We start from the raw sequence: 24,928 nt of genomic DNA, 5'->3' as shown, positions 1-24,928 counted from the left end.
TTATATCATGGAGGGGGAAGCAATTGTTTCCCATCCCTTACATAAGCAAAGGTAGGGAGACTGGAGAATTCAGCATGAAACCCTGGGTAAATTTTTAATAAAAGAAGAAGGGAACCAGGAATAATCTAGTTTAGCTTGAACCTACAGGATTTGGAGGGAAATTATTTGGGATAAGACCCTATAGATATATTGGAGCCAGATTGTGAAGGATTCCATAATGGTCTTGGCTTATATGAAAAGGAGAGATCGTTCAATTAATTGCTTTTTGGGTTTTTTTTTTAATCTCCCTGGTTTGTATAATATAGTGTGAAGCAGCTGTTTGTCAATGGAAAAAATTGTTGATTTAGAGACAGACGATTTTAGGATTGGGCAAATCTTTTCTTTATGAACTCAGTCTACTTTTCTGTAAAATGAGAAGAGTACTTTGGAAAAATGGGACCTATAATTAGCACTTGTGTTTTCTGTTTACAACCTTTATTTTGGCCAAAAAGAGGATCTTACTCTTTCCTAGGAGAAGTAGGGTCTTTGAACAGTTTGGGGTAAGTCCAAGTTTGCAGGTTTACTGGAACAATTAGAAGGAGAGGGAATGGCAATGGCCTTTGGTGAAGCTCAATATTACTGGAAAGAGCCCTGAATTTAGAGTCAGGAAGCCTGGGTCCCAAGGACTGGCTGGTTTTACTGTTCAAATGACCAACAATGGCCAAAACTACATGTTTAATTTGGGCAGAAAATAAAGCTAAAAACATTTTTAAAAATCTTCTAGTTTATACCCCTTATTTTATAAGTAAAATAAGGATACAAACATTTTACTTTCAATAACATGTACTTCCCCTGGAAATAATCAGTGAGAGCTATTGTTTTTGCCTATTTGAAAATCTTTCAGAGAATGATAATTTCTATATTCCAAACCAGTAATCTCAGAGGAAGAATGGCCAGAAAACTGATTGGAGAATGGGAATAATTCTCTGAAATCCAAGATTCAGAGATAGATGCTGAAGTGAACAAAAGGCATCATGGTCCTGGTAAAGGGATAGAGCAAACTGGGGGCATCTCAACATGAGATGACCTAGAGTAGAAAAGTCATTTCTTTGAGCAATTCAGACTGTGCAAAGAATGGGTAAATAGGACCTGGATATTTAGAAACAGATTTCAAAATTGGAAGGAACTGGGTCTGTAGAATACAAAACACTGTTAGCTGAGGGGCCAAGGAAATCCCTTCATGAGCCAGCTGCTTTTGACATGGTCTTCTGAAGAAGATCATGGAGATAAACAAATACCATCATGGTACAGAACAGCTATGTGAGGGATCATTGAAGCAAAGCTGACTAATGCATTAAAAAAAAAAAAAAAAAAGACCAACATTGGCTATAGAAGCTATTGGCTAAGAACGAGAAAAATAGGAAGGCTGGACATCTGATGGAATGGAGGAGAGCGTAATTTGTCTGGAGAACAATTGTCTGTAAACAAAGAGACCCTGTCGGGCTTGAAGTGAACCCAGAGTTTCCCTATTGAAGTCTCAACTAGGGAAATATAACTCTATAGGTCTCTGAATGTAGGATATCTTATCGCAGGGAAATGGGGAGCATCCAGATGCTCTCCATGGGCTTCAGTGCAAGAACTTTTAAGTGTCCTTTAATTTTTGAATAAAAGTGTTCCACATCCTGAGCCTTGGTTAGCTTATAAAGTGACTAAAAAGAGAAACAGTATCTACCCTTGTGGGGATTACCAGCTATTCCCATAATCTCCTTGGGTGCAGGGTGCAACCTACAAGCCCGAAAATCAGGAAGTACCAAAGTGTATCCAGTCCCTATGCCTCTGCCTGATAGTTCCCACAATGAGGAAACTGAAGCCCGGGAGAGGAAGTGCCTTGCCTCGGGTGGTAGTGAGAGATAGTAGGTAACTGAGCTGGACTTTGAAACCAAACCTCCACACTACAGATCTGCACTGCCCATCACACCTGCTTTTCCCCGTACTTGCAACTTGTTTCCCTTTGGGTAGTTCATTTGCCTTTTGGGCCTTAAGTGTGTCCCACAATTCTGCAAACTTGGATTTATCCCGATTTGTTCAAGGACCCCTCTTTTCTTGGGACGGAGTAAGATCCTCTTTTTTGGCAGCTCAAGAGCTGTTTCCACAGCGAGGCTTGAATCTGGAAGACCCGGGTGTCAGACACTTTGCTACTATGAGCTCCTACAGTTAAATGAAGCTTTAGTGTCCTCCTCGTTAAAAATACGTGCAATTACAGTACTTTCTTCTCTAAGCGGTGGTGAGGCTCAAATGAGATTAATGAATGTAGGTATGCACGTAAAGGGCTTTGCAAATCTTGGATATATGTCAATTACTCTACTATTGCCATGTAAGAATAAAACTATGATTAATTACTCTAGGCCCGTAATATGAGGGAGTTATACTAGATGACCTCCACAGCCTCTTCCTCTGCTCTAAGCTCTCTAGAGATCCGGGTCTGGGGGCCCGGCTTCAAGAGCACCGGGTCTGGGGGAGCCTGCTCAGAGCGGGGGAGGGAGGCTGCGGAGGCGCTAGCAGGCCGCCCCGAGGCAAGAGAGACTGTACGCATGCGCGGCTCCCTCCCGCCGCACTAGTCCTTCCCTCCCTCCTGTGGGGCTTCCAGTGTGACAGCGGCGGCTGAAGCACCCACAGCCTGAGCCCGCGGTGAGGAGAAGGGGGCGGCGGCTCCGCGGGGAGGAAGTCCAGGACTAGGAGGAAGCCGCGGCGGCTGACGGGCACGGGCCGACGGGCGCACGCTGCGTCCTCGAGGAGAGCGAAAGCGGCGGTCCGAGCGAGGCCCCGGCCCGCGTGCGAGGACGAGCCGCTGGCCGGCGCCTGGGCCCGTGCTGCGGGTGAGGAACCGCCCCCTGCGCGCCGGGAGGAGCGGCGTGTGAGCGCCTCGGCCTCGGCCCCGGCCCCGGCCCGCCCGAGCGTGCGGAGCCGCCGCCCCTGCGGCCCGGCCCCGACTCCGGTCTCGGCCGCGTGTGAGGGAGGCAGGCAGGCCAGCGGCCCCCACTCCCGCGCCCGCCATGAGCCACATCGAGATCCCGCCCGGGCTTACGGAGCTCCTGCAGGGCTACACAGTGGAGGTGCTGAGGAACCGCCCCGATGACCTGGTGGACTTTGCCGTGGACTATTTCAGCCGCCTCAAGAACAGCCGTAACCTCGGCATAGACGGCGGGAGGAGCGAGGAGAAGGACAACGAGGACGAGGAGGACGAAGATTTTGAACGTAAGCTCCGGGGCACTGACCTCCTCGGACCCCCTGGGGCGCCGGCCCTTCCCCTTATGCTCCCCTGGCCGGATTCGCGCTGGCTAACCTGCTCACTCGGTGCCGGTTTCCTTCAGGTCTCGGGACTCCCACCCCTCTCTCCGCTGCCCTGGGCATTGCGGGGGTCGCTCTCTCCTCTTTCTCGGTCCCATTTAGCACCCCCCTCCCCCAGACGTTTCTGAGTTCCTCCTGGGAACAACGTTCTGGCAACGGCTTGTGCCCCCTCGGAGCCCGGAGAGCCGGGTGTCCCTTGGCACCCCTCAGGGAGGGGAAGCTTGCAGCCAGACCCCACGGTGACCTGGACGTGTCTGACAGCTGTGGCCTCCGTCTCTCTCACACTGGAGGACCCGCTAGTTGGAGATGAATGTGCCTTGTGTGGTAGTTAAAATGGGGAACTCCAAAAAAGCAGACCGCCTTATTAGAAGATGTTACCTTTTGTCCTCCGAGGCTTGGGGGCTGCAGGGATGGGGGTTTGTCTTCAGGATGAGCAAATGGTGATAGGTAGCTAGAGGGCTAGATTAATGCCCACCTCCTTAAACCAGGCCTTCACTGGGCATACAGCGAAAGAGAAAGCATATGTAATCACCAGCAAAAAAAAAAAAAATTGCCATCAAAAGGACCATTTTAAAGACCTGATGGAACGTCTGGCAGTGTAGGTCTTAGCAGCTCACCATTTTGAAATTAACATCAGTAATATTTAGTAACCCTTCTCTAATATTTAAGGACAACTTAAAATTGTCCTTAGTTACACATCTTAATTGCAGTTTAATTTTTAAAAAATTATTATTTTGCTTAGTGTATTTGTTTATTTTAAGAAAGCTTTTAGAAGAGTTGTGGAATTGGTCACTTGATTTTTGCATGTATTCAGCTTCGGTATTAATGAAACTGCAAGAAATTGTCATGATTTGAACAGTCTTTCAAAGCCACACATTGATGTAGTAAATATAGAGAGCTAGATATTAAACATACTTGGCTTTAAAAACCCAAAACATTTATTTTCTTCCTCTCCAGGGCCTTGTATCTCGATGCTTCTCCCCCCAATCCCTCCGAAAAAAAGCCAATTAGGACCAAAACATTGTCTAAATGCGTGAATTAAAATTCTAAAATTTCACTCTCTCCTTTGGTTTTCTTTTGAGATAATTAGCCACTGAAACAGGAAATGCTTGTGCATTCTTTTGTTTACATTTCTATCCCAGAATTGACTTAATTTGTTGCAGTTTGAAAAATCTGGTTACTCTGATCAGTTTTTCTTTTTTTTTTTCATTAATAACCACACATGAATTTATATCTAGAAATTTCTTTTAGTAAAATTTGGTTAATATTTAACATACTTGTTTAGTGTCTATGGTTGAAGAAAGGAGAAAAGCAACATTGTCATTTAAGATGCATCCTATTAGTAAAATTGTCCAAAAGACATTGTTTCCCAGATGGCTTCAGAATATTTTATGGAGAAGGTATGGCTTACCCTGAGAGCAACTGTCAGGAAAACATGTGTTTTCAAGGATATAATTATCAATCACAGTGTAATTAATATTTTTAGGCATTTCTATAGTAATGGAAAGAGCACTACATTTAGAATTAGAGAATTTGGGACTACTTAAAAGTTATTGGTCAAGTTACTTCCCTCCTGGCCTGTTTTTCATGTGTAAATTGACTACTAGTCCAGATCTTTCTGTCTAAGGTCCTATATTATTTTAAATCCTATGAAACTATAAATTGTTAAATTTTTAAGAAAAATGCCTATGGGGGCAGCTGGGTGGCGCAGTGGATAGAGCACCAGCCTTGAATTCAGGAGGACCTGTGTTCAAATCAGATCTCAGACACTTAACACTTCCTAGCTGTGTGACCCTGGGCAAGTCACTTAACCCCAGCCTCAGAAGGAAAACAAAAATGTCTATGGAGGTGCTGTGCTCATGCTGCCAACTAGATACTTGTTAATGATAACTGGTAGAGAGTCAGATTGGTAGAGACAAAAGTTTACATTCATGCAAAAAAAAATATGCTTTAGAAGAACTTTAACTTAACAGTTTTTTTACAAGGTGTTTCAGAAAATCACTGGAATCAGAAATTGGCTTGTTTCTATTCTGGCTGTGCCATTTGCTTGGTTTGTGGCCTTGGACAAGTTGTCAAACCTGTTCTTATTTCAAGTTCCCTTATCTGTAAAATGGGAAAGCTCTTTTTGAGACTCAAAGCAGTGCTTTACTTGAGGATTGTTAAAACTTTTGTTGCTATCATTTTAAGTGTTTTATTGATAGCTCTTGTATTTATACACAAGTCATTTCCACATAGTCCCCTATTCCCCCCACCAAATAAGCCTTTTCTTGTAACAAAACCAAAACAAAATAAACAGAATTCCCCAAACCCTGTTAAGCAAACTCAGTCAAACCAGTGATCTAATCTGGATAGCATATGTAATATTTCACACTTTTTGTTCCCTACCTCTACTGAAAGGAAGAGGGATACTTCATCTCTTCTCAGGGTTCTCTACTAGTCATGGATTTGTTTTGATTTATATTACTGTGGTCATATTTTTCTGCTTGAAAGAAAATAAAGATTTGGTAGTTTAGAGAAAGATCAAATTCTTCATATTCACTTACAGTACAGTAATATTCTATTACATTCATAAAATACAATTTGTTCAGTTTTCTGTTTGGTAGGTACACATTTATTTTTCTTTTTTAAATTTAAAAAAATTCTCATGTTATTTTGAACTTTACAAACAAACATGAATGTTTTCAGATATAAAGAACAGAAAAAGAGATTTGCAAATGAAATAAATCTCTACTATGTACAGCTTGTAGTATATGATAAATTTAATGTTAAATTTCAGAGCATTCCTGCTTGTCTGTGACTCTGAATACTGTAACTTTTTAAAAAACCTAATACAAACCCCAACAACTTAATTTTCCCAGAGTTTATCTTAATTAAAAAAAAAACAACAACTAAGTTTCCTAATTATAAAACCACTGAACATTGTTCTTTAATTTATTTAAAATGTTTTATTTAGGAAAAGCTCAGTGTTTTATTTGTCAACATCAGAATGAGGCTGTATTACTTAGTACCAGAAATTTTAATGCTTTATATAGCAAGGTTTTGCATGAAGTAATATATTGTTGAGCATTTGGCAAATCTTATTAATAAAATAGGAAAATATAAGTAACAAAGAAACATTTTTTAAACTTTACTAATTGACTTATTTAGTTGGCTTTTTAGACTAGTGATTTTAGTGTCCTAAACATTGGGATTAGGAATTCTGTGTGACTTGACAAGTCACTTAACTTTTCTCACTTTCAATGTGCTCACTTCTGTAAAATGGAGATAATAATGACACTTACCTCATTGTATTATCCTGAGGATTAAATGAAATAACGTGGGCAAACCCAATATCTAGTAGCTTTTTAAACAAATCATTTTATTTTATTTTATTTTTTGCTGAACAATATTTTTCCAATTACATGTAAAGATAGTTTTTCAACATTCATTTTGATTTTCCAAATTTTTTCCCTCTCTCTTTCCTCCCCTCCTCTCCAAGACAGCAAGCAATTTGATATAGTTTATACATGTACAATCATTTAAAACATATTTTCATGTTAGTCAAAACAAATCACTTTAAATACATCTTAAGATTTGTAAAATGGTGTGCTAACTTTTGTGTCCTTGTAGTTAACTTCTTTGATCAGCTTTAAAATCTTTTTAAAAATCCCATTCATGTAGAATATTGTCATAAGGGCATGAGAGTTAAAATAGAAGGAATTCTGTTGTGGGAGTTAGAAGAGATTATTTTAAAGATTATATTTTAATAATTTAATATATCTGGCATGATCATCTAATTTCTTTATTAACTATATGAAAAGTATAGACAGGTGGCAAGTTAATTTAGGAATCATGCTTTGAATACAAAATATCTTCATCTCAGAAAATTTCTATGTTTTTTGCCTTTGTTTAAGCTTATTTATATGCTCTGAAAATAAATGAAAGAGAATTTAACTTAAATATCCTTAGTGCTTGATAGAGCATGATAAACTGATTACATATTTTACTTTTTTTTTTTTTAAGGTTGAAAAGTAGTTTAACTCCTAGATGATAATGGAATTTGTTAGATCCATAGGTCTAGAACAAAAAAGTAAAAATTGAAATGTAAAACTCTTAGATTAGAAGGCAGAAAGTATTTGTGAAATATGTTCATTTATTGTTATTTGGAAATAAATATATGTATATGACACATACTCTTTGGGCAGGAAATTTTGTGCTTCTAATTGAATAAATATATGAGTATATAAAAGGAAACATTCACTACAATAAATCAATTTTAGCATCCTTTATGCCACAAAAGTTGTTAATTTTCTTTCTGGAGATTAATTATTGAGAGATTAATAAAGAGTTGGATGTTATTAGCATTCAGGGTAAAATTTGTTATTTTATAGCACCATATACATATGCCGTACTAAAAAGACAACCAGACTTGGAAATAAATGTCTGCCACTTACTGTATGTTCTTGAACAAGTTTCTTTCTACATCAATAACGTGAGGATAATGAACTATATTATCTCTAAGTTTCCTTTTAGCTCTAACTTGTATGAAACCTGTTGTATAGGCCATGTTCACTGCAATGTAGTTACAGTCACTCTGTGAATTAGATGTTGTTCTCATTTTGCAGTTGAAGAAACTGAGGTTGAGAGATGGTAAGTGACTTGCTTATATGAAACAACTAAAGTCTGAGATATGATTTGAACTTACATCTTCTTGACTCCAGGTTCAGATTTTCCCCCTCTGCTGTCTAGCTAGTTGCTTTTTAATCTGGACCTGTGATTTGACTGGTTTATAGAATTTGCAGTGAGGAAACTCCCTCTGCTATTAATGATGAGCAACTATCTTATAACTTAATATCTTAATTTCCTGATACTGGGAGAGATTAAGTTGCTTGCCTAGGGATCAGATGGCCACTTTTTGTAAGAGGTGGAATGTGAACTAGATATTCCTGATTCCAAGGTCAACTCTTTATTCACTAGGCCAGGGGTTGGCACACTAAAGCCCAAGGGCCAAATATGGCCAGCTGTCTATTTTTGTATGTAAAAAACATTCTTTCTTTGTGGGCCACACAAAAACAAGCTAGATTTGACTCACCAGCTGTAGTCTTTTTGACCCCTATATTAGACTGCTATCTTTTAAAACTTCCTTTTCATGGTATAGATAACCATGTGCTCCTGAGAGCTTTTATCAGTGGAGTGTAACTCCTTTCAAATCTTGGCAAAATGGAAAAATTTTGACTGTGTTGAACTTTGTGTTTGCAACTAGGATATAGATCTAGCCAAATTTGGAAAGAAATGTGTAGAGATTATTTGCCCTGGAAGTATTCATACTGGTAAAATTGCATATTTTTGAAAGTATCAAAATACTATTATTAGTCTGTATAACCTTGAATTAAGGTGCTTTTTTTTTTTTTTTTTTAAGGCAATGATTAAGATGTTAATTGATTTAATGGTAGAATTTTTTTACCCTTGCTGGCATTCTAAATGGAAAACAAAGTTATAATGGTTATAAGATAAACCTAATGACAAGTCATTATTATTATTATTGTCTCATGCATTCTCTTTTAAAATTAATTTTCTATTCATCTTGTGAACTTATCCTGTCCTCCATAGATAACTTACTCAGAAATTTATGTTTTAACAAAGAATAAAAAAAGGGGGAGAAGAGGAAGGAGAAACAAACACTCCAGCGAAATTAACAAGCATTATCATTGAAGTCCCACAATTACATGTCATATAATATGTAGTCCCCCATCTCTGCAAAGAAGATTGTTATTGTGCAACCTTTCCAAATTTTGGAACCTGTGTGGGGTTTTCTTGGCAAAGATATTGGAGTGGTTTGTCATTTTCTTCTCTAGTGGATTAAAGCAAACTGATTAAGTGACTTATCCAAGGTCACACAGCTAGTATCAGAGGATGAATTTGAACTCAGGCTTTCTAACTTCATGTCCAACCCGCTATCCACAGAACCATTCAGCTTCCACTGCAAAATAGATAGAATAGTAAATTTCATTTTATTTTCTCTTCACTAAGGCTAAACTTGGTCATTATAAACACACTGTATTCCAGTGATGACTTAAATTTTTTCCCTATTATTGTTGGGTTTTTTTTCCTGAATCTGTTTACTTTTTAGCAGTTTATCTTGTTATGCTTCTTAATTTTTCATATTCAACATTTCTTCCAATATATTGCATTCATGTGCTATCGTTTGTTTAACTATTCTCCAGTTGATGGGAATCAATTTTATTTCTAGTTTTCTACTTTCAGAAAAAGTGATTCATAACCTTTGTCCATTATTCAATAAAGAAACAAGTCTTGGTCTCTGTGTATTCCTGTTCCATCTATATCTTCAATATTAGACTCCTAAAAGGGATATTTTCCCAATTGACAGCTTCCTTTCTTATCCTAGTTATAGTAATTTTGTATAAACATTGCACTGTGGCTAATGTGAAAAAAAATATTTTGCATGACTTCACATGTGTAATTATATTGCTTTCCTTTTGAATGGGTGAGGGAGGTACCGGAGGGAGTGAGAGAATTTGGAATTCAGAATTTAAAAATGAATGTTTTAAAAAGACAATTTATGCTAAGCACTGAGTTTGATAGCATCCCATTAACCTCATAGAGCTTAATCTGGTAAGGACTGAGATATATGCAGAATCTCCCATTAGAAAGTTGCACATTGAATGTTTCACAAAATTTGAAGGAAGGTCAGTGATATATATCGTTTGTCAGCACCCACTACTCTCCCATTCATCTATTGAAAAGGCTGGGAGTTTTCTCAAACTCATTTTCATCTTTACCAAATTCATTTGGTTTTTCTTTTTGAATGATTCATCCACTCTTGCTGTCACCATTTTGTAAAAATCTTTGTACAAAAGAGGGACAGTTCTTGCTTCCAAGTAGCTTACGTTAGACTAGGGGATACAGCATGTTCACAGATGAGTAAATACAAACTTTATACAAACTGTATACAGTGATTTGTAGGAAAGGACACTGACTACAGGGAGAGTAAGAAAAGGACCCTTGGAGGTGGCATTTGAGTTGGTTTTGAAGAGAATAGAAGTGAGAAGAAATCTGTAATAAGGCACAGAGGTGAAATATATCTTGTCAAATATGAGAAACAAGTAAGTCAATTTGGAGAATAAAGTGCATAGTAGAAAAGTAATATGTAACAAATCTGGAAAGATAGCCAGAAGCAAAATGTAGTCAGTCAGAAAGTACATTATTAATACCTACTATGTTCCAAGTACTTTAGTTCCTGCCTGGTAGAGTGAGATGATTCTGGTGCTCTTGACAGTAACAAGGAAGTTTGAGAGTGGGACAAGTATGGAGAGAAAGCTAATGATTTTAATTTTAGACCTGTTGAGTTTAGGATATCCATAGGATATCCAATTTTAGATATAAGCAGTTAGAAATGTGAGGCTAGAGGTCAAAAGAGAAGTTCAGACTGAATAAGGAGATTTGAGAATCATCTGCTTTGAAATGATAATTGAATCTATAGAAGCTGATGAGATTAACAAATTAAATTGTGTAGAGGGAGAAGAGGGAGGGCCCAGGACAAAGACCTGTGGGACACCAGTGGTTAGCAGGAGTGACACAAATAAAGATCCAAAAAAAGGAGACATAGAAGTAGTTTGAGAAGTAAGAAGAGAATCATGGAGAGTAGTGTCCTCAAAACTTAGAAGAGAGTATTAAGGTCAAGAGGGGATCAGCTATGTCAGAGAGTCATTTGCAGAATGGTGAAGAAGGATGAGTACTGAGAAAATGATTATTAAGAGATTGTTAGTACTTTTGGAGAGAGACTTTTCAGTTTAATGAGATGGCTGAAGGCCAGACTGTATATTGAAATGTTTGGTTTGTTGATGGCTAATAAAAAGAGAGATTTTAAAAGACTAAAACCAGATTGTAAAAGACTTTAAGTATTACTCCAGAAAAGTCTACTTTTTATCCTAAAGGTATTGGAGATCCATTGAAACTTCTTGAGAAGGGTAATGACATGGTAAAATCTGTATTTAAGAGATGTCAACTTCATAGCTATATAGAGGATGGATTGTAAAAGTGTTACTATGATGCAGGTAAGAGGTAATGAGATACTGAACTGGGGAGGTAAAGAAAAAGGTTGAGGAGGTGGAATCAGTGATATTTGGTAGCTGAAAGGATATAGGGTTTGAGTAAGAATGAAGAATTGAGGATGGATGGTTCTGAACCTTGGCAACTAGAAGAACATTAGTGACTTTGATGGAAATAGATAAGAGAGTTAACTGTTTAAGGGACAAAATTTTATTTTGTATGTAACTGATTTTGAGGTGCTTACGAGATATATAGCTGGAAATATGCAACCAGAACTCGAGATGAAGGCTGGATGTATAGATTTCTGAATCTCCTGCATAAAGAAGCCATGGGAATTGTACCTATATGAGCAGATGAAATCACAAAGAGAATGTAGAGAGAGAAGAACATTCAGGAAAGAATTACTTTTTATCTCCCTCTCCTTTTTCTTCTCCCTCTCCCTCTTTTTTCCTTTCTCCCTGGCTCTCTCCTTCTCCCTTTCTTTCTTCCTTTCCTTTTCAAAACCTCTCTCTTCCTGCTCTCTTTCTTTCTCATAAGTGTGTGTATGTGTGTGTGTGTGTGTATTTATATTTATATGTAAAACTATACTGTGCATACTTCTCTTTATTAGTTTATTCCCTGAAAGTAGATAACATCTTTATAAGTCCTTTGCAGTTGAATTGTGTATTTATAATACTCAGAAAAATGTAATGGTTCACAATTGATTATTGTACAGTATTGTTACTGTTAACATTTATAATGTTCTCCTGATTCTGCTTATTTCACTCTGTTCATGTAAGCCTTCCCAGATTTTTCTGAAATTCTCATTTCTTATAATAAAATATTACTCCATCACAGTCTTATACCATGACTTGTTAAGCAATTCCCCAACTGATGAGCATTCAAATGATAGTAAAGTTCCACTTCTTTGTTACCACAGAACAATGATATTCCATCATCAACACACAGTATAGTTTATTGAGCCATTCCCCAATTGATGGGTATCCTCTCAGTTTCCAATATTTTTGCTCTGAGAATTGGTGTAAATGCTTTTTTTTTTGTACGGATAGATCATTTTCTTTTATTTAAAAAAAAAATCTCTTTGGTTATTCATACCAAATAGTATCCTTAGAGCAAAGGATATACATGAATATATAACCCTTTGGGCACAGATCATATCTTTTGATCATTTATCAATTGGGGCATGGCTCTTATTTTTTATGAATTTCACTGTTTCCTCTGTGTTTGAAAAATAGGCCTTATCAGAGAAACTTGCTTCAAAATTCTTTTTTTTTACAAGTATTATTATAGCTAACTATTCCCTCCCATTTATTTTCTCTTTGCTTCACCTAGTTTCTCCTCAAAAGTGTGTTGGTACTGATTACTCCCTCCCACATTAGTTGAGGATTTTTAATTTGTTCTTTTTCTGGTTTTCTTAATTGCATACCCAATCATTTATATGGTTTTGAGTTTATTGATATAAACATTTAGAGATAAAATTTTTTCTCTGATTACTGCTTTTGCTGTATTTCATTAAATTCTGGTGTGTTGTCTCATTATTGTCATCCTCTTTAATAAAATGATCATTTCTGAGACTTGGTCTTTCTGTCTATTAGAAAATCTCTCTAACCATCCAGATCAGCATCTTCTCTGCAACTTAGTCTTTAAAGAGCTTCCTAGGTCACTGAGAGTTTAAGGGACTTATCCAGAGTTATATGATAAGTTAGAAATGGGACTTGAATTCATGTCTTCCTGACTTCAAACCAGCTCTTTATTCACCACACTGCCTGTTTTCCCACATAATTTGCACATAATTACAAATGCTGTCTTTTGTTCACTATTTCATATTCATTTTGTCATTACTCAGATACTATAAACTTCTTGAGGGCAGAGATAACATCTTACAATTTTTCTTTATCATTGGCAATTAATAAATAAGCATTTAATAAATGTATAGCAATGAATGGTTTCCATTAGGAAATCGGCTGAAAGCCAAGTTGTCATAACATCTTAAGGTTTTGGTAAAAACTGAATCTGTAGGAGTTTTGAAGGCAGATAAAAATGAAAATTTTTCTGTGCTACTTCCATTTTTGTACGTGCTTTTCTCTTGCTGTTTTATACTCTTGGGTAAAATTGGTGGATTGTTAGATGTGTTTGTGATTATATGATATTTTTACCCAGTAAAAAGTGGCCTTTTGTCTTAAATAGTAAGTCTTCCTCAGCACTTCAACCATTTGTTGTTTTCTAGGTCTTTTGACCTTATTGGAAAACAACAATATTATCTCAAAAGTTCTATCTTCAGTTGGAAGAAGTTATAAAGTAGCAAATTTATGCTTGATATAAGGAAAGTGTCCTAACAGTTAGACTTGTTCACTGGTAAGTACAATGATCTCTGTCACTTGAAAATTAGATGGCTAATTATTAGGGATATTAAAGAGGGAGGAGATTCTTATTCAAGTATAGTTTGGTCCTTGCTATTCCTGAAAATGCTGAATTTGTGTATGTTTATATTCGAGACATCCCATTATGTACCTGTTAAAACTTAAATACTTCAGCTTAACATTCAAGATTTTCTGCTGGCTGACCCAAACTTATCTTTCTAGCTTTATCTTCCATTATGGCTGAATTGATTTTTTCATTGTCTCCTGGACATACTATGCATTCTTTTCTCTCCTTTTTGTCCAAATCACTTCTCCAATGTGGACTTGCATCCCATTTCCTTTTGCTTGTGTAGTACAAATCTGTTTCATGATACCCTAAATCAGAAGTGGTTTGTGAAATCATTTGCTAAGGCAAACCCAGCCAATGATGACCTGAAAGCTAGGTACAACAACTTCTTCCTGCTTGAGTTCTTTCAGTTGATAATTTTGTATGACTTGTGCATGATGTTATAAATATCCAAAAGACCCGTGGCAGAAAAAAAGTTTCCCCAGTCTTGTTCTAAATGAATGGACATCCGGGTTCCATTTACCTCATTTTCCTTATTTGAAAAATTAGGTAGTTGGACGATATGACTTAGGGTCCCTTCTAGCTCTAAATCTGTTCTATGATGACCTCTAGTGACAGGGAATATTGGAACATTGAATTTTTAGATGACTCTAGTTAAGAAGTTTTTTCTTATGCTGTGGTAGATAAAACCTGCTTCTATGACTTGTACACATCTGATTTGGGTTCTACCTTCCCTGACCAAGCAGAATATATTTTTTCACATGCCATCCATTCAGAGATTTGAAGACGATTGTCATGACTCAGGCTTCTCTTACAAGAGTATTCTTTTCTCTGGGCAAACAAAATTGCTTCCTTTAATTGATCCTTGTGTTGAATGGTTTTGAACCCTCTTTCTTTTACTTTAAAGTAGCCACTAGCTCTAAATTCTGTTATCTCATTTAATCCTCCTAATGCAAGGTAGGTCTTATTTTATAGATGAGAATGGTAAGATTCAGTGTCTTCCTCAAGGATACACAGAAAGTGAATGTCATAGATACTGCTTAAATGAGTATCTTCTCTGTTTTTTCCACTGCCTATGGGAAGAGAAAAAGGTCCTGAGTTAAACATTCCATTAGATTGAAAGCAGTATCAACACAGAAGTGATCTAGTAATTTGGTAAATAGTTAATGGAATAATGTTTGAATTTGTAATATTATTAAAGATATAAGCTAGCATCAGTTTTTGGGAAAAACATAATTAATAAATTCATAAAATACACATATTTAAACTTTTTTGCCAAGATTGGTTTGACCAAAGCCTAGAATTTTTGCTCTTGGTAAATGAACCACTTGATCTTATTCCTTCATTTTAAGTACAAAGCTTGTGAAATTCATACATGGAGCAATAATTTGAGATTAGAAGTAAATATAACCCAAATCTAAATCTATCTAGAAGAAAACAGTTTGTTATACATATTGTATAGATAATAATAACAACTAGCATTTACAAATGCTTGGATATATTTGTAAAATATGAAGTTTTAAAATTTTTCAATATTTTTCATCTTCATTTAAGACTGGTTACCTTCTAGTTAAGGAAAGGATAGGAAACAGATATTTTAAGATCAACTCTTGTGTTGAATAAGCAAAAATTAGGCACAGGCCTCTGGAATATACAGACAGTATTGTTAGAGTAAGAGGGTTATGCATAGAGACAGAGCTGTTGTGGCCTTAGGGTCATGTAAAACATAAGCAAACTTGAAGATTAAAAACAAAAGTTTTGTGTTAGAGGGGAGAGCAAAAATGGGAGGATAGCCAATGGATTAATTGGTTTTCACTACTTTTACCACTTGTCTGATTTTGTATTTCAATTTGGGTTATTATTTGTTCCAGTCAGTAGCAGATCAATATTTGATTGACAGGTATATTGGTTCTTGAGCATGAATCTTAAATTAAACACATATGGGTTGGGTCACTTCCTCTATTCTATCCCTTTTTCTAGTGTAAGTGTTTGAAATAGTGAGAATTGCTACAAAAATATTTCAATACAAAAGTCTTTTGAAATTACAGCTTTGGGAAGAAAAAAAAAAAACATCCATGGAGAATCATGAATTATGTTCATCTTTCTTACCTCCTGAAAGTTTTTAACCTCTTTCTGAGATATGTAATAGAGAACTGTGTTGTGTTAGAACAGACATATTTGGAATCAGATAACTAGGATCAAATCTTTGTTCTGCTATTTTTGTTGTATATATGATTTTAGATAAGTCATGTCTTCTCTGTGGGTCTCAATTTTCTTATCTCTAAAATAGAGGTTGTTTTAAACTAGGTGATCCATTTATAGACATGGGATCCAATATGTTCAGTGCATAGACATCTATGTATACATATATGTCTATATTTTGGAAAATGTTGCCTGTAGTTAAAGATTGCTATGGAAGTAACCCAGGGTTTTGGAAGGCCGGGCTACTGAAGCACAAATCAAGACTTTAAATGTATCTGGCAAGTCAAAATTGTCTAGGTCCCAGCCTAGCCATATTCCAAGATGCTAGTCACTAGAAGTTTGACTACCAAGTAATGATGAAGGATTTTGGCCATGGGAGTTCATGAAAAATTTATAAAATGCCTGGAGGTTCGTGATTGTGATTTAGACTGTGTCCCTTGAGATCAGGGACTATCTTTTATCTTTCTGTGTTTACCAAATGCTTAGCACTGCAGTTGACACATAATAAGTGTTTAGTAAATGTTGGTTGATGTAACTGAGCAAGAAATAGAAAGGTCAACTTGGAATGTCCAGACTCTCAATTGTACCTGCTGGAGAAGACAGAGATCTTGGATTTTGGGGATCTTATCTGGCTATAGAATGCTACTTGCCACTTACATAAAGGGACTTCATATTTCTATAGAAAAATGTCTGATCCTTCTGAAATTTTTTTTAATGTATTAGTGAGCTTGTTGAACTAATTTGATTCTTGTTCTATTAAAACTGATTCCCTTCCACCACACATTCTTTTATGTAGAAATGAATGACAGACTTGCTGCTCTTTTACGAAGGAAAGGGGAACTTGATGAGCAACCTTTCCATTCTCAAAAGTGCTAAGTATTTAATGGTAAGTGAATTAAAATAATTTGATATGTGGTAATTTTACATATATTAATTCATGTAACAAATCCAGTAATCACCTAGCATTGTGGAGGGGGCTATGACAAATATTAACTTAGAGTTTCTGGATCTTTCATTTCCCCTTTACTTACAACCTTCATATGTGTTATCTTTTGTGAAAACAACCACTTGGATGTATCTGATTATTGTATACTAGACTGATGGGAGTTTCTTTGGATTGAAATGTTTCAAGGAAGGGACTTTATGGAAGAAATGACTTGCCAATAAGTTTGGTGTCCTTGGCTCGAGTCCATTAATTGTGGTCTTCTTCAGGACAGGAGCTGTTTTTCCCTTCCCTCTTTTTTTTTGTACTCCCAGTGTTTACCACACTATCTGGCACATAGTAGGCACTTAATATTTCTTGATTGATCACGTTTCTCCTCCCTTCCCTGAATCCATTTTTCATTCATTTCTTAAAATGACTTTCCTAAATCATATGTCTGAATGCTTCATTCTCCTACTTACTAAAAACTCCAATGGCTCCTTATTAACTTCAAGATTCAATATAAAATCCTCTTTGACTTTGACATATTTATTCAGCATTATAATCAGTCTATTACAGTTAGCAATCAGCACAATACCAAAAAAAAAAAAAAAACTACAATAAGCCCTTTTTTGGAATGTTTTACATTTTTTACAGAACAGAAACTAAAATAAGTTCTTATATAATTAGTCACAGATATATTCCTGCCAGAGTTTTTTTTAGTTGTTTTTATTTTTATTTTCCCCACTCCCTAGAAGTGTTGTCTAAAATATGTGTTCTTTTAGCAGCTAGGCTTTCCTATACCATGTTTTGCTTAATCAACAAATCTATTGTAATCTAGAGATTTACTGTCAGTTCTCTTGCTCTCTTCCTCTAAGCTCTTTCATTGCATTAACTATTGCCATTATAGGAACCAGTTTAGCTGCTTTGGTTATGTGATTTAATAAAACATTCCCCCACCCATTCCCCAATGCCTAGTGCTTCTGTGTACAAAACTTTTCCTTTCATTTTATGATGGTTTTACTTGTCATAGTGTTCTTCTACCATTACTAAATCTGTTGTAAGCATTTCTACTTCTGCCAAACTGTCCAACATCCTGATTGCTGCCAAAGCCACCGTTATCTCTGAAGTTTCTACAACGTTTATTGTTTCCACTAAAGCTACTTCCATGGCCACCACCAAAGTTTCCAAAACTACTTTAATGTCTTTGACTAGATGAAGAAAAAGTCATTTCTTCCTTATCCTAGACTTTCCATACTCCCCTATTTTAATCATTTACAGTATGATATTTTTGCTGTTTTTATCCGTGATCATCAGAAATCATAAAAGCAAAGCCTCTTTTGTTGTCAGTACCTTTATCAATCATGATTTCAGTTACTTCAGTCTTACTGTTCAATATAGTCTCTTAAATAGTGCTCTTCAGTATTTTCCTTAATACTGTTCACAGTTTAGTGGGCACCTGGTGTTTGATAATTCCTTTGTGGAAACAGCCCTCTTTGGTTTAGCAACTCTGCTTTCAACATTAGGAGGTCTTTCATTTATGATTTCATATTTCTTCCTTTGTGACATATAGAAAAGTCTCTAATGAAGTACTCTTACATGTGCTCCTGCTCCTTAGGGGACTCTGATTTCAATACTGTTCATTCTTAAAAACTAAAGACAGAAAAGCTATTTGTTTTTTTTTTTTCTCCCTAAATACAAGGTTTCAAATTTAATATGTATTAATATAGATATATATGTATATCATATAATTATTTTTAATATCTATTTGCTGCTGTAAATTGTAAGTCCATTCTGTTCCATTGATCTATCTAGGTATTTCTTTCTTTCTTTTTTTTTTTTTTTGATTGGCTACCACTCATTTTTTTTTTCCTTTTTTTAAAAATTAATTTTATAATTATACATTTTTTTGACAGTATATATGCATGAGTAATTTTTTTTATAACATTATCCCTTGTATTCATTTTTCCAGATTTTCCCCTCCCTCCCCTAGATGACAGGCAATCTCATACATTTTACATATGTTACAGTATAACCTAGATACAATATATGTGTATAAATCCAATTTTCTTGTTGCCCGTTAAGTATTGGATTCCGAAGGTATAAGTAACCTGGGTAGATAGACAGTAGTGCTAACAATTTACAGTCACTTCCCAGTATTCCTTCTCTGGATGTAGTTGTTTCTTTCCATCATTGATCAACTGGAAGTGAGTTGGATCTTCTTTATGTTGAAGATATCCACTTCCATCAGAATATATCTTCATACAGTATTGTTGTTGAAGTGTATAATGATCTTCTGGTTCTGCTCGTTTCACTCAGCATCAGTTTATGCATATCTTGCTATTTCTTAGTCAGTACCATATAGTTAAAATATATATTCATTTTATTTTTATTTTATGGAATAAAACAAGTATTTATTAAAAAATGAACATACATGAAACTGCAAATCTATTATTACAACTTGCTATTCCTTTTAAATATATAGTAAAGTTATGCAAATCTTTTTTTTCAACTTCCTTTCGCCTCCCACACTCTATCCTAGAAATGGCTACCATTAGGCATAAATATGTATTGTATATAACATATATGTTATATGTGTGTGTTATATATATGTGTGTATGTAAAAACATTCTATTACCCACTTCTGTTTATCATTTCTCTGGATGCATATAGTTTCTTCTATCATATATTCTTTATAGTTAATTTGGGTATTTATTTTAAAAAGACTTATGTATTTATTTTGCACTTAATAGTATTTTTCCCAATTACACATGTAAAGATAGCTTTCAACATTCATTTTTGTAAGATTTTGATTTCCAAATTTTTTTCCTTCACGACAGCAAGCAATCTAATTTATATAAACATTTCCATTTTAATCATGTTGTGAAAAAATCAGGAAAAAAGCACAAGAAAAAATCAAAAAATAAATTAAAAGAAAAAGTGAAAATAGCTTATGCATCTATCTGCATTTGGTCTCCACAGTTCTTTGTTTGGATGTGGGCATTTTCTATCACAAGTCTTTTGGAATTGTCTTGTACCACTATATTGCTAAGAAGAGCTAACTGTCATAGTTGATCATCACACAATGTTGCTGTTATTTTGTCCAATGTTGTTATGGTTCTGCTCACTTTACTCAGCATCTGTTCATGTAAATCTTTCCAAGTTTTTCTGAGGTCTTGCCTGCTCATCATTTCTTATAGAACAATAGTATTTCATTACATTCATATACTCCTAGTTGTTCAGCCATTCTCAAATTGTCTGCTATTGATGGGCATTCTCTCAGTTTCCAATTTTTTGCCACTACAAAAAGAGCTACTATAAATATTTTTGTATATATTGGTCCTTTTTCCTTTTTTATGATCTCTTTGGGATACAGACCTAGTAGTGTTATTACTGGATTAAAGGGAATATGCAGTTTGGTTGCCCTTTGGACATATTTTCAAATTGTTCTCCAGAATGGTTAGATTAGTTCAAAATTCCTTCAGGAAGGCATTAGTATCCCAGTTTTCCCACATCCTCTCCATCATTTATCTTTTTTTTTATTATACCTTTTTATTTACAAGACATATGCATGGGCAATTTTTCAGCATTGACAATTGCAAAACTTTGTTCCAATTTTTCCCCTCCTCCCCACTCTCCCCCAGATGGCAGGTAGACCAATACATGTTAAATATTCCAACATTTATCTAAAAATTATTTATTTGTTTCAAATTATTCTTAAAACAATATTGCTCATCCGGAATTATACCCAAAAAGTTATCAAACTGTGCATACCCTTTGATCCAGCAGTGTTACTACTGGGCTTATATCCCAAAGAAATACTAAAGAAGGGAAAGGGACCTGTATGTGCCAAAATGTTTGTGACAGCCCTTTTTGTAGTGGAAAATGAACAGATGCCCATCAATTGGAGAATGGTTGGGTAAATTATGGTATATGAATGTTATGGAATATTACTGTTCTGTAAGAAATGACCAGCAGGATGAATACAGAAAGGCTTGGAGAGACTTACATGAACTGATGGTGAGTGAAATGAGCAGAAGCAGGAGATCATCATACACTTCAACAATGATACTGTACGAGGATGTATGCTGATGGAAGTGGATATCTTCAACAAAGAGAAGATCTAATTCAAATCCAATTGATCAATGATGGACAGACTCAGTTACACCTAGAGAAGGAACACTGGGAAATGAGTGTGAACGGTTTGCATTTTTGTTTTTCTTCCCAGGTTATTTTTACCTTCTGAATCCAATTCTCCCTGTGCAACAAAAAATTCGATTCTGCACACATATATTGTATCTAGGATATACTTTAACACATTTAACATGTATGGGACTGCCTGCCATCTAGGGGAGAGGGTGGAGGGAAGGAGGGGAAAATTCGGAATAGAAGTGAGTACAAGGGATAATGTTGTAAAAAAATTACCCATGCATATGTATTATCAAAAAAAAGTTATAATTATAAAATTAATTAAAAAATAAATAAAAGTATTTCAAACTGAAAAAAAATAATATTGCTCTTACTATATGCATCACCATCTTGGTTCTTCTCATTTTGCTCTTTGTTATTATGTGGAAGTCTATTCATGTTTTTATAAGATCATCAAACTCATCATTTAATATAGCATAGTAGCATTACATTATACTCATATATACTATAGTTTATTGAGCCATTCATCAATCGATGGGCATCACTGCAGTTTCCAATTCTCTGTCACCACAAAGAGGGCTGCTCTAAATATTTTTTAGCACATATAGATTCTTTTCCTTTTTCCCTGATCATCTTTGGAAATAGAACTAGTAGTGGTATTGCTGGGTGAAAGAATATAGGCAGTTTGAATTCCAATAGACTTGTGATGGAGAGAGCCATATGCATCCAGAAATACTATGGGGATTGAATGTGATCACAACATAGTTTTAAAAACTTTTTTTGTTGTTGTTTGCTTGCTTTTTGTTTTTTTCTCATTTTCTTTTTGATCTGATTTTTCTTGTGCAGCATGATAAATGTGGAAATAGGTATGGAAGAACTGTACATTTTTGACATATTCGGTTACTTCTGTCTAGGGGAGAGGATGGGGAAAAGGAAGGAGAAAAATTTGGAATACAAGATTTTGTAGGGGCGAATACTGAAAACTATCTTTGCACATATTGAAAATAAAAAGCTATTAAAAAGAGATAGATATATACTCTTTGAGCATAATTCCAGATTTGGGTTTTTAATTATATTTTTTGGTTTTTAAAGCTCACCATAACCTGTTTCTTTCCTACCTTTCTATCCTCTATTAGAATGTGAAGTCCTTGATACTTTGGTTTTTTTCCCTTGTTCTTATATTCCCCAACACTTGTTACAGTGCCTGACATGTAGAAGGTACTCAATAGATATTTGTTAATTTGACAAATTGTAATCCACCTATACTGGTCTTCTTGCTGTGACATTCCACCCCTCTCCCTTACTCCATACTTTTTTCATTGGCTAATCCCTTCTGCTCCTAGTGCTCTGGTATCTTTGAAGACTAAACTCAAATCCTTCCTTCTTCAGGAGGTCTTTCCCCACTCTTTCCTCACTGTTAGTGCCTTTCTTCTAAGATTATGTTCTCTTTGCATCATTTTCTGCATGTTGTTTCCCCATTTAGACTGTAGACTGCTTCTTGCTTCTTAAAGACAGAGAAACCTCTTAGCATAGTGCCTAACACAAAATAATCACTTAATGCTTGTTAACCTACTGAGATTACATATAGCTCATCTCTCTTTCCCTCAAGAAGAATGATACACAAATTTTTATTAATTTCTTCATTGTTTAAATTACAAAAAATATTACTGTGGTAAGTGAAAATTTGGCATTTTAAAATGTATCTTCAATATAATTTGCATGCAATTAGAATCTGACTTTTGGGTGTGGTAGAACTGAATAGTATTCTCTAAAAAGGGCTTTTTAAACTTTTTTCTATTTGTAACCCCTTTTCACTCAAAAAATTTTTATGATATCCCCCTAATATTTAGATAAATAAAATAGATATACAAATAGAAAATTTAAAAATTTGCTGCTGATAAATCATAATTTCGTGACCCCCCACACTCAGTTGTAAGATCCCATTAGTTTAAGAAGCTGGGTTCTAGAGAAATCAGTCCTTTGACTCTTCTTTTTATCATGGTTCCTTTACTTGTACTTCTTTCTTTCTTTTTTTTTTTTTTTTTTTTTTTTTGGCTGAGGCAATTGGGGTTGTGACTTGCCCAGGGTCACACAGCTAGAAAGTGTTAAGTGTCTGAAGCCACATTTGAACTTGGGTCCTCCTGACTTAAGGGCTGGTACTCTATCCGCTGAATCACTTCGATGCTTTGTACTCTTGATCTCATAACCTCTCATCTCTTTTGGCAGATTGCTCTCTAATTTTAAATCTCTATATCTGTCTATAAATTCCTATCTTTCTAAAAACGTGTCCAAATCTCTCTTAATTAAAAAATTTTTTTTAATAATACCATTTTATTTTTAAAATACATGCAAGTAGTTTTCAACATTTACCCTTGCAAAGATCTTGTGTTCCAAATTTTTCTCTCCCTTCCCCTCATCCCCTCCCTTAGACAGCAAATAATTCACTAAAAGTTAAAATGTATGCAGTTCTTCTAAACATATTTCCACATTTGTCATACTGCACAAGAAAAATCAGATCAAAAAGGGGGAAAAAAAAAAGAGAAAGGGGGGAAAAAAGCAAGCAAAGAGCAATAACAACAAAAAAGGTGAAAATGCTGTGTTGTGATCCACATTTAGTCCCCATAATCCTTTTTCTGCATGCAGATGGCTCTCTCTATCACAAGTCTATTGGAATTGGCTTGAATGATCTCTTTTTTTTTTTTTTTTGAATGATCTCATTTTTAAAAAGAACCACGTCCCTCACAGTTGATCGTCACATAATCTTGTTACTATGTACAATATTCTCTTGATTCTGCTTGCTTCAGTCAGCATCAGTTCATGTAAGTCTCTTCAGGCCTTTCTGAAATCACCCTGCTGATCCTTTCTTATAGAATAGCAATATTTCATTACATTAATATATCATTCCCCAATTGATGGACATCCACTCATCATTTATTTTTAATAATATTTTATTAGGGGCAGCTAGATGGCACAGTGGATAGCACACCAGCCCTGAATTCAGGAGGATCTGAGTTCAAAGTTGGTCTCAGACACTTAATACTTCTTAACTTTGTGACCATGGGCAAATCACTTAACCTCAATTGTCTCAAAACAAACAAAAAAATATTTTATTTTTACAAATACATGCAGTTAATTTTCATCATTCATCTTTTGCAAAACTTTAAGTTCAAAATTTTTCTCCCTTTCTTCCCTCTTTTCTCCTCCCCATGGTAGCAAGCAATCTCATATGGGTTTATAAATATGAACAATTCTTCTAAACAAATCTCCATATTTGTCAGACTGCACAAGAAAAATTAGATCAAAAGGGGAAAAACACGAGGAAGAAAAAAAAATTACTACAAAAAGGTGAAAATACTATGCTTTGAACCACATTCAATCTCTCTGGATGTGAATGGCATTTTCTATCACAACTCCTATTGGAACTGCCTTGAGTCACTTCATTGTTGAGAAGAGCCAAGTCCATAGTTAGTCATTATATAACCTTGTTATTACTGTGTATAATGTTTTCTTGGTTCTGCTCACTTCACTTAGCATCAGTTCATTTAATTCTATCTAAGCTTTTCTGAAATCAGTCTTCTCATCATTTCTTATGGAACAGTACTATTTCATTAAATTCATATGCCATCATTTATTCACCCACTCCCCAAATGTGGGGCATCCATTCAATTTCCAGTTCCTTGCCACTAAAAAAGAGCTGCTACAAACATTTTTGCACATGGGTCCTTTTTCTTTTATGCTCTATCTGGGATATAGACTCAATAGAGATACTCCTGGATCAAAAGGTATATAGCATTCACTTTTACAAGATTTTGAGTTCTTGAGGCAACTAAACGGCATAGTGGATGGAATATC

At 35.6% G+C, this 24,928-nt stretch overlaps 1 protein-coding gene across 3 annotated transcripts in view; it reads left to right on the top strand.

Annotated features, from left to right (window-relative positions):
- The first annotated feature begins 2,624 nt into the window (after positions 1–2,624).
- Positions 2,625–24,928, top strand: part of PRKAR2A (protein kinase cAMP-dependent type II regulatory subunit alpha) — a 133,553-nt gene continuing 111,249 nt past the window's right edge. Inside the window, exons 1-2 of one of the 3 annotated variants that reach the window (XM_074283222.1) lie at positions 2,625–2,660; positions 2,944–3,234. In XM_074283222.1, the coding sequence (XP_074139323.1) occupies positions 3,033–3,234 (202 nt within the window). In that variant the 5' untranslated portion in view covers positions 2,625–2,660; positions 2,944–3,032. Of the gene's footprint in view, positions 2,668–2,848; positions 3,235–24,928 lie in introns of those variants that run through there. The other 2 variants (XM_074283221.1, XM_074283220.1) reach the window with 2 other exon arrangements.

The sequence above is a fragment of the Sminthopsis crassicaudata genome, chromosome 1 (genome assembly GCF_048593235.1).
Source record: "Sminthopsis crassicaudata isolate SCR6 chromosome 1, ASM4859323v1, whole genome shotgun sequence".
NCBI lineage: Eukaryota > Metazoa > Chordata > Mammalia > Dasyuromorphia > Dasyuridae > Sminthopsis > Sminthopsis crassicaudata.
Note: the sequence above shows the minus strand (reverse complement) of the source record. Positions and strands in the feature narration are given on the sequence as shown.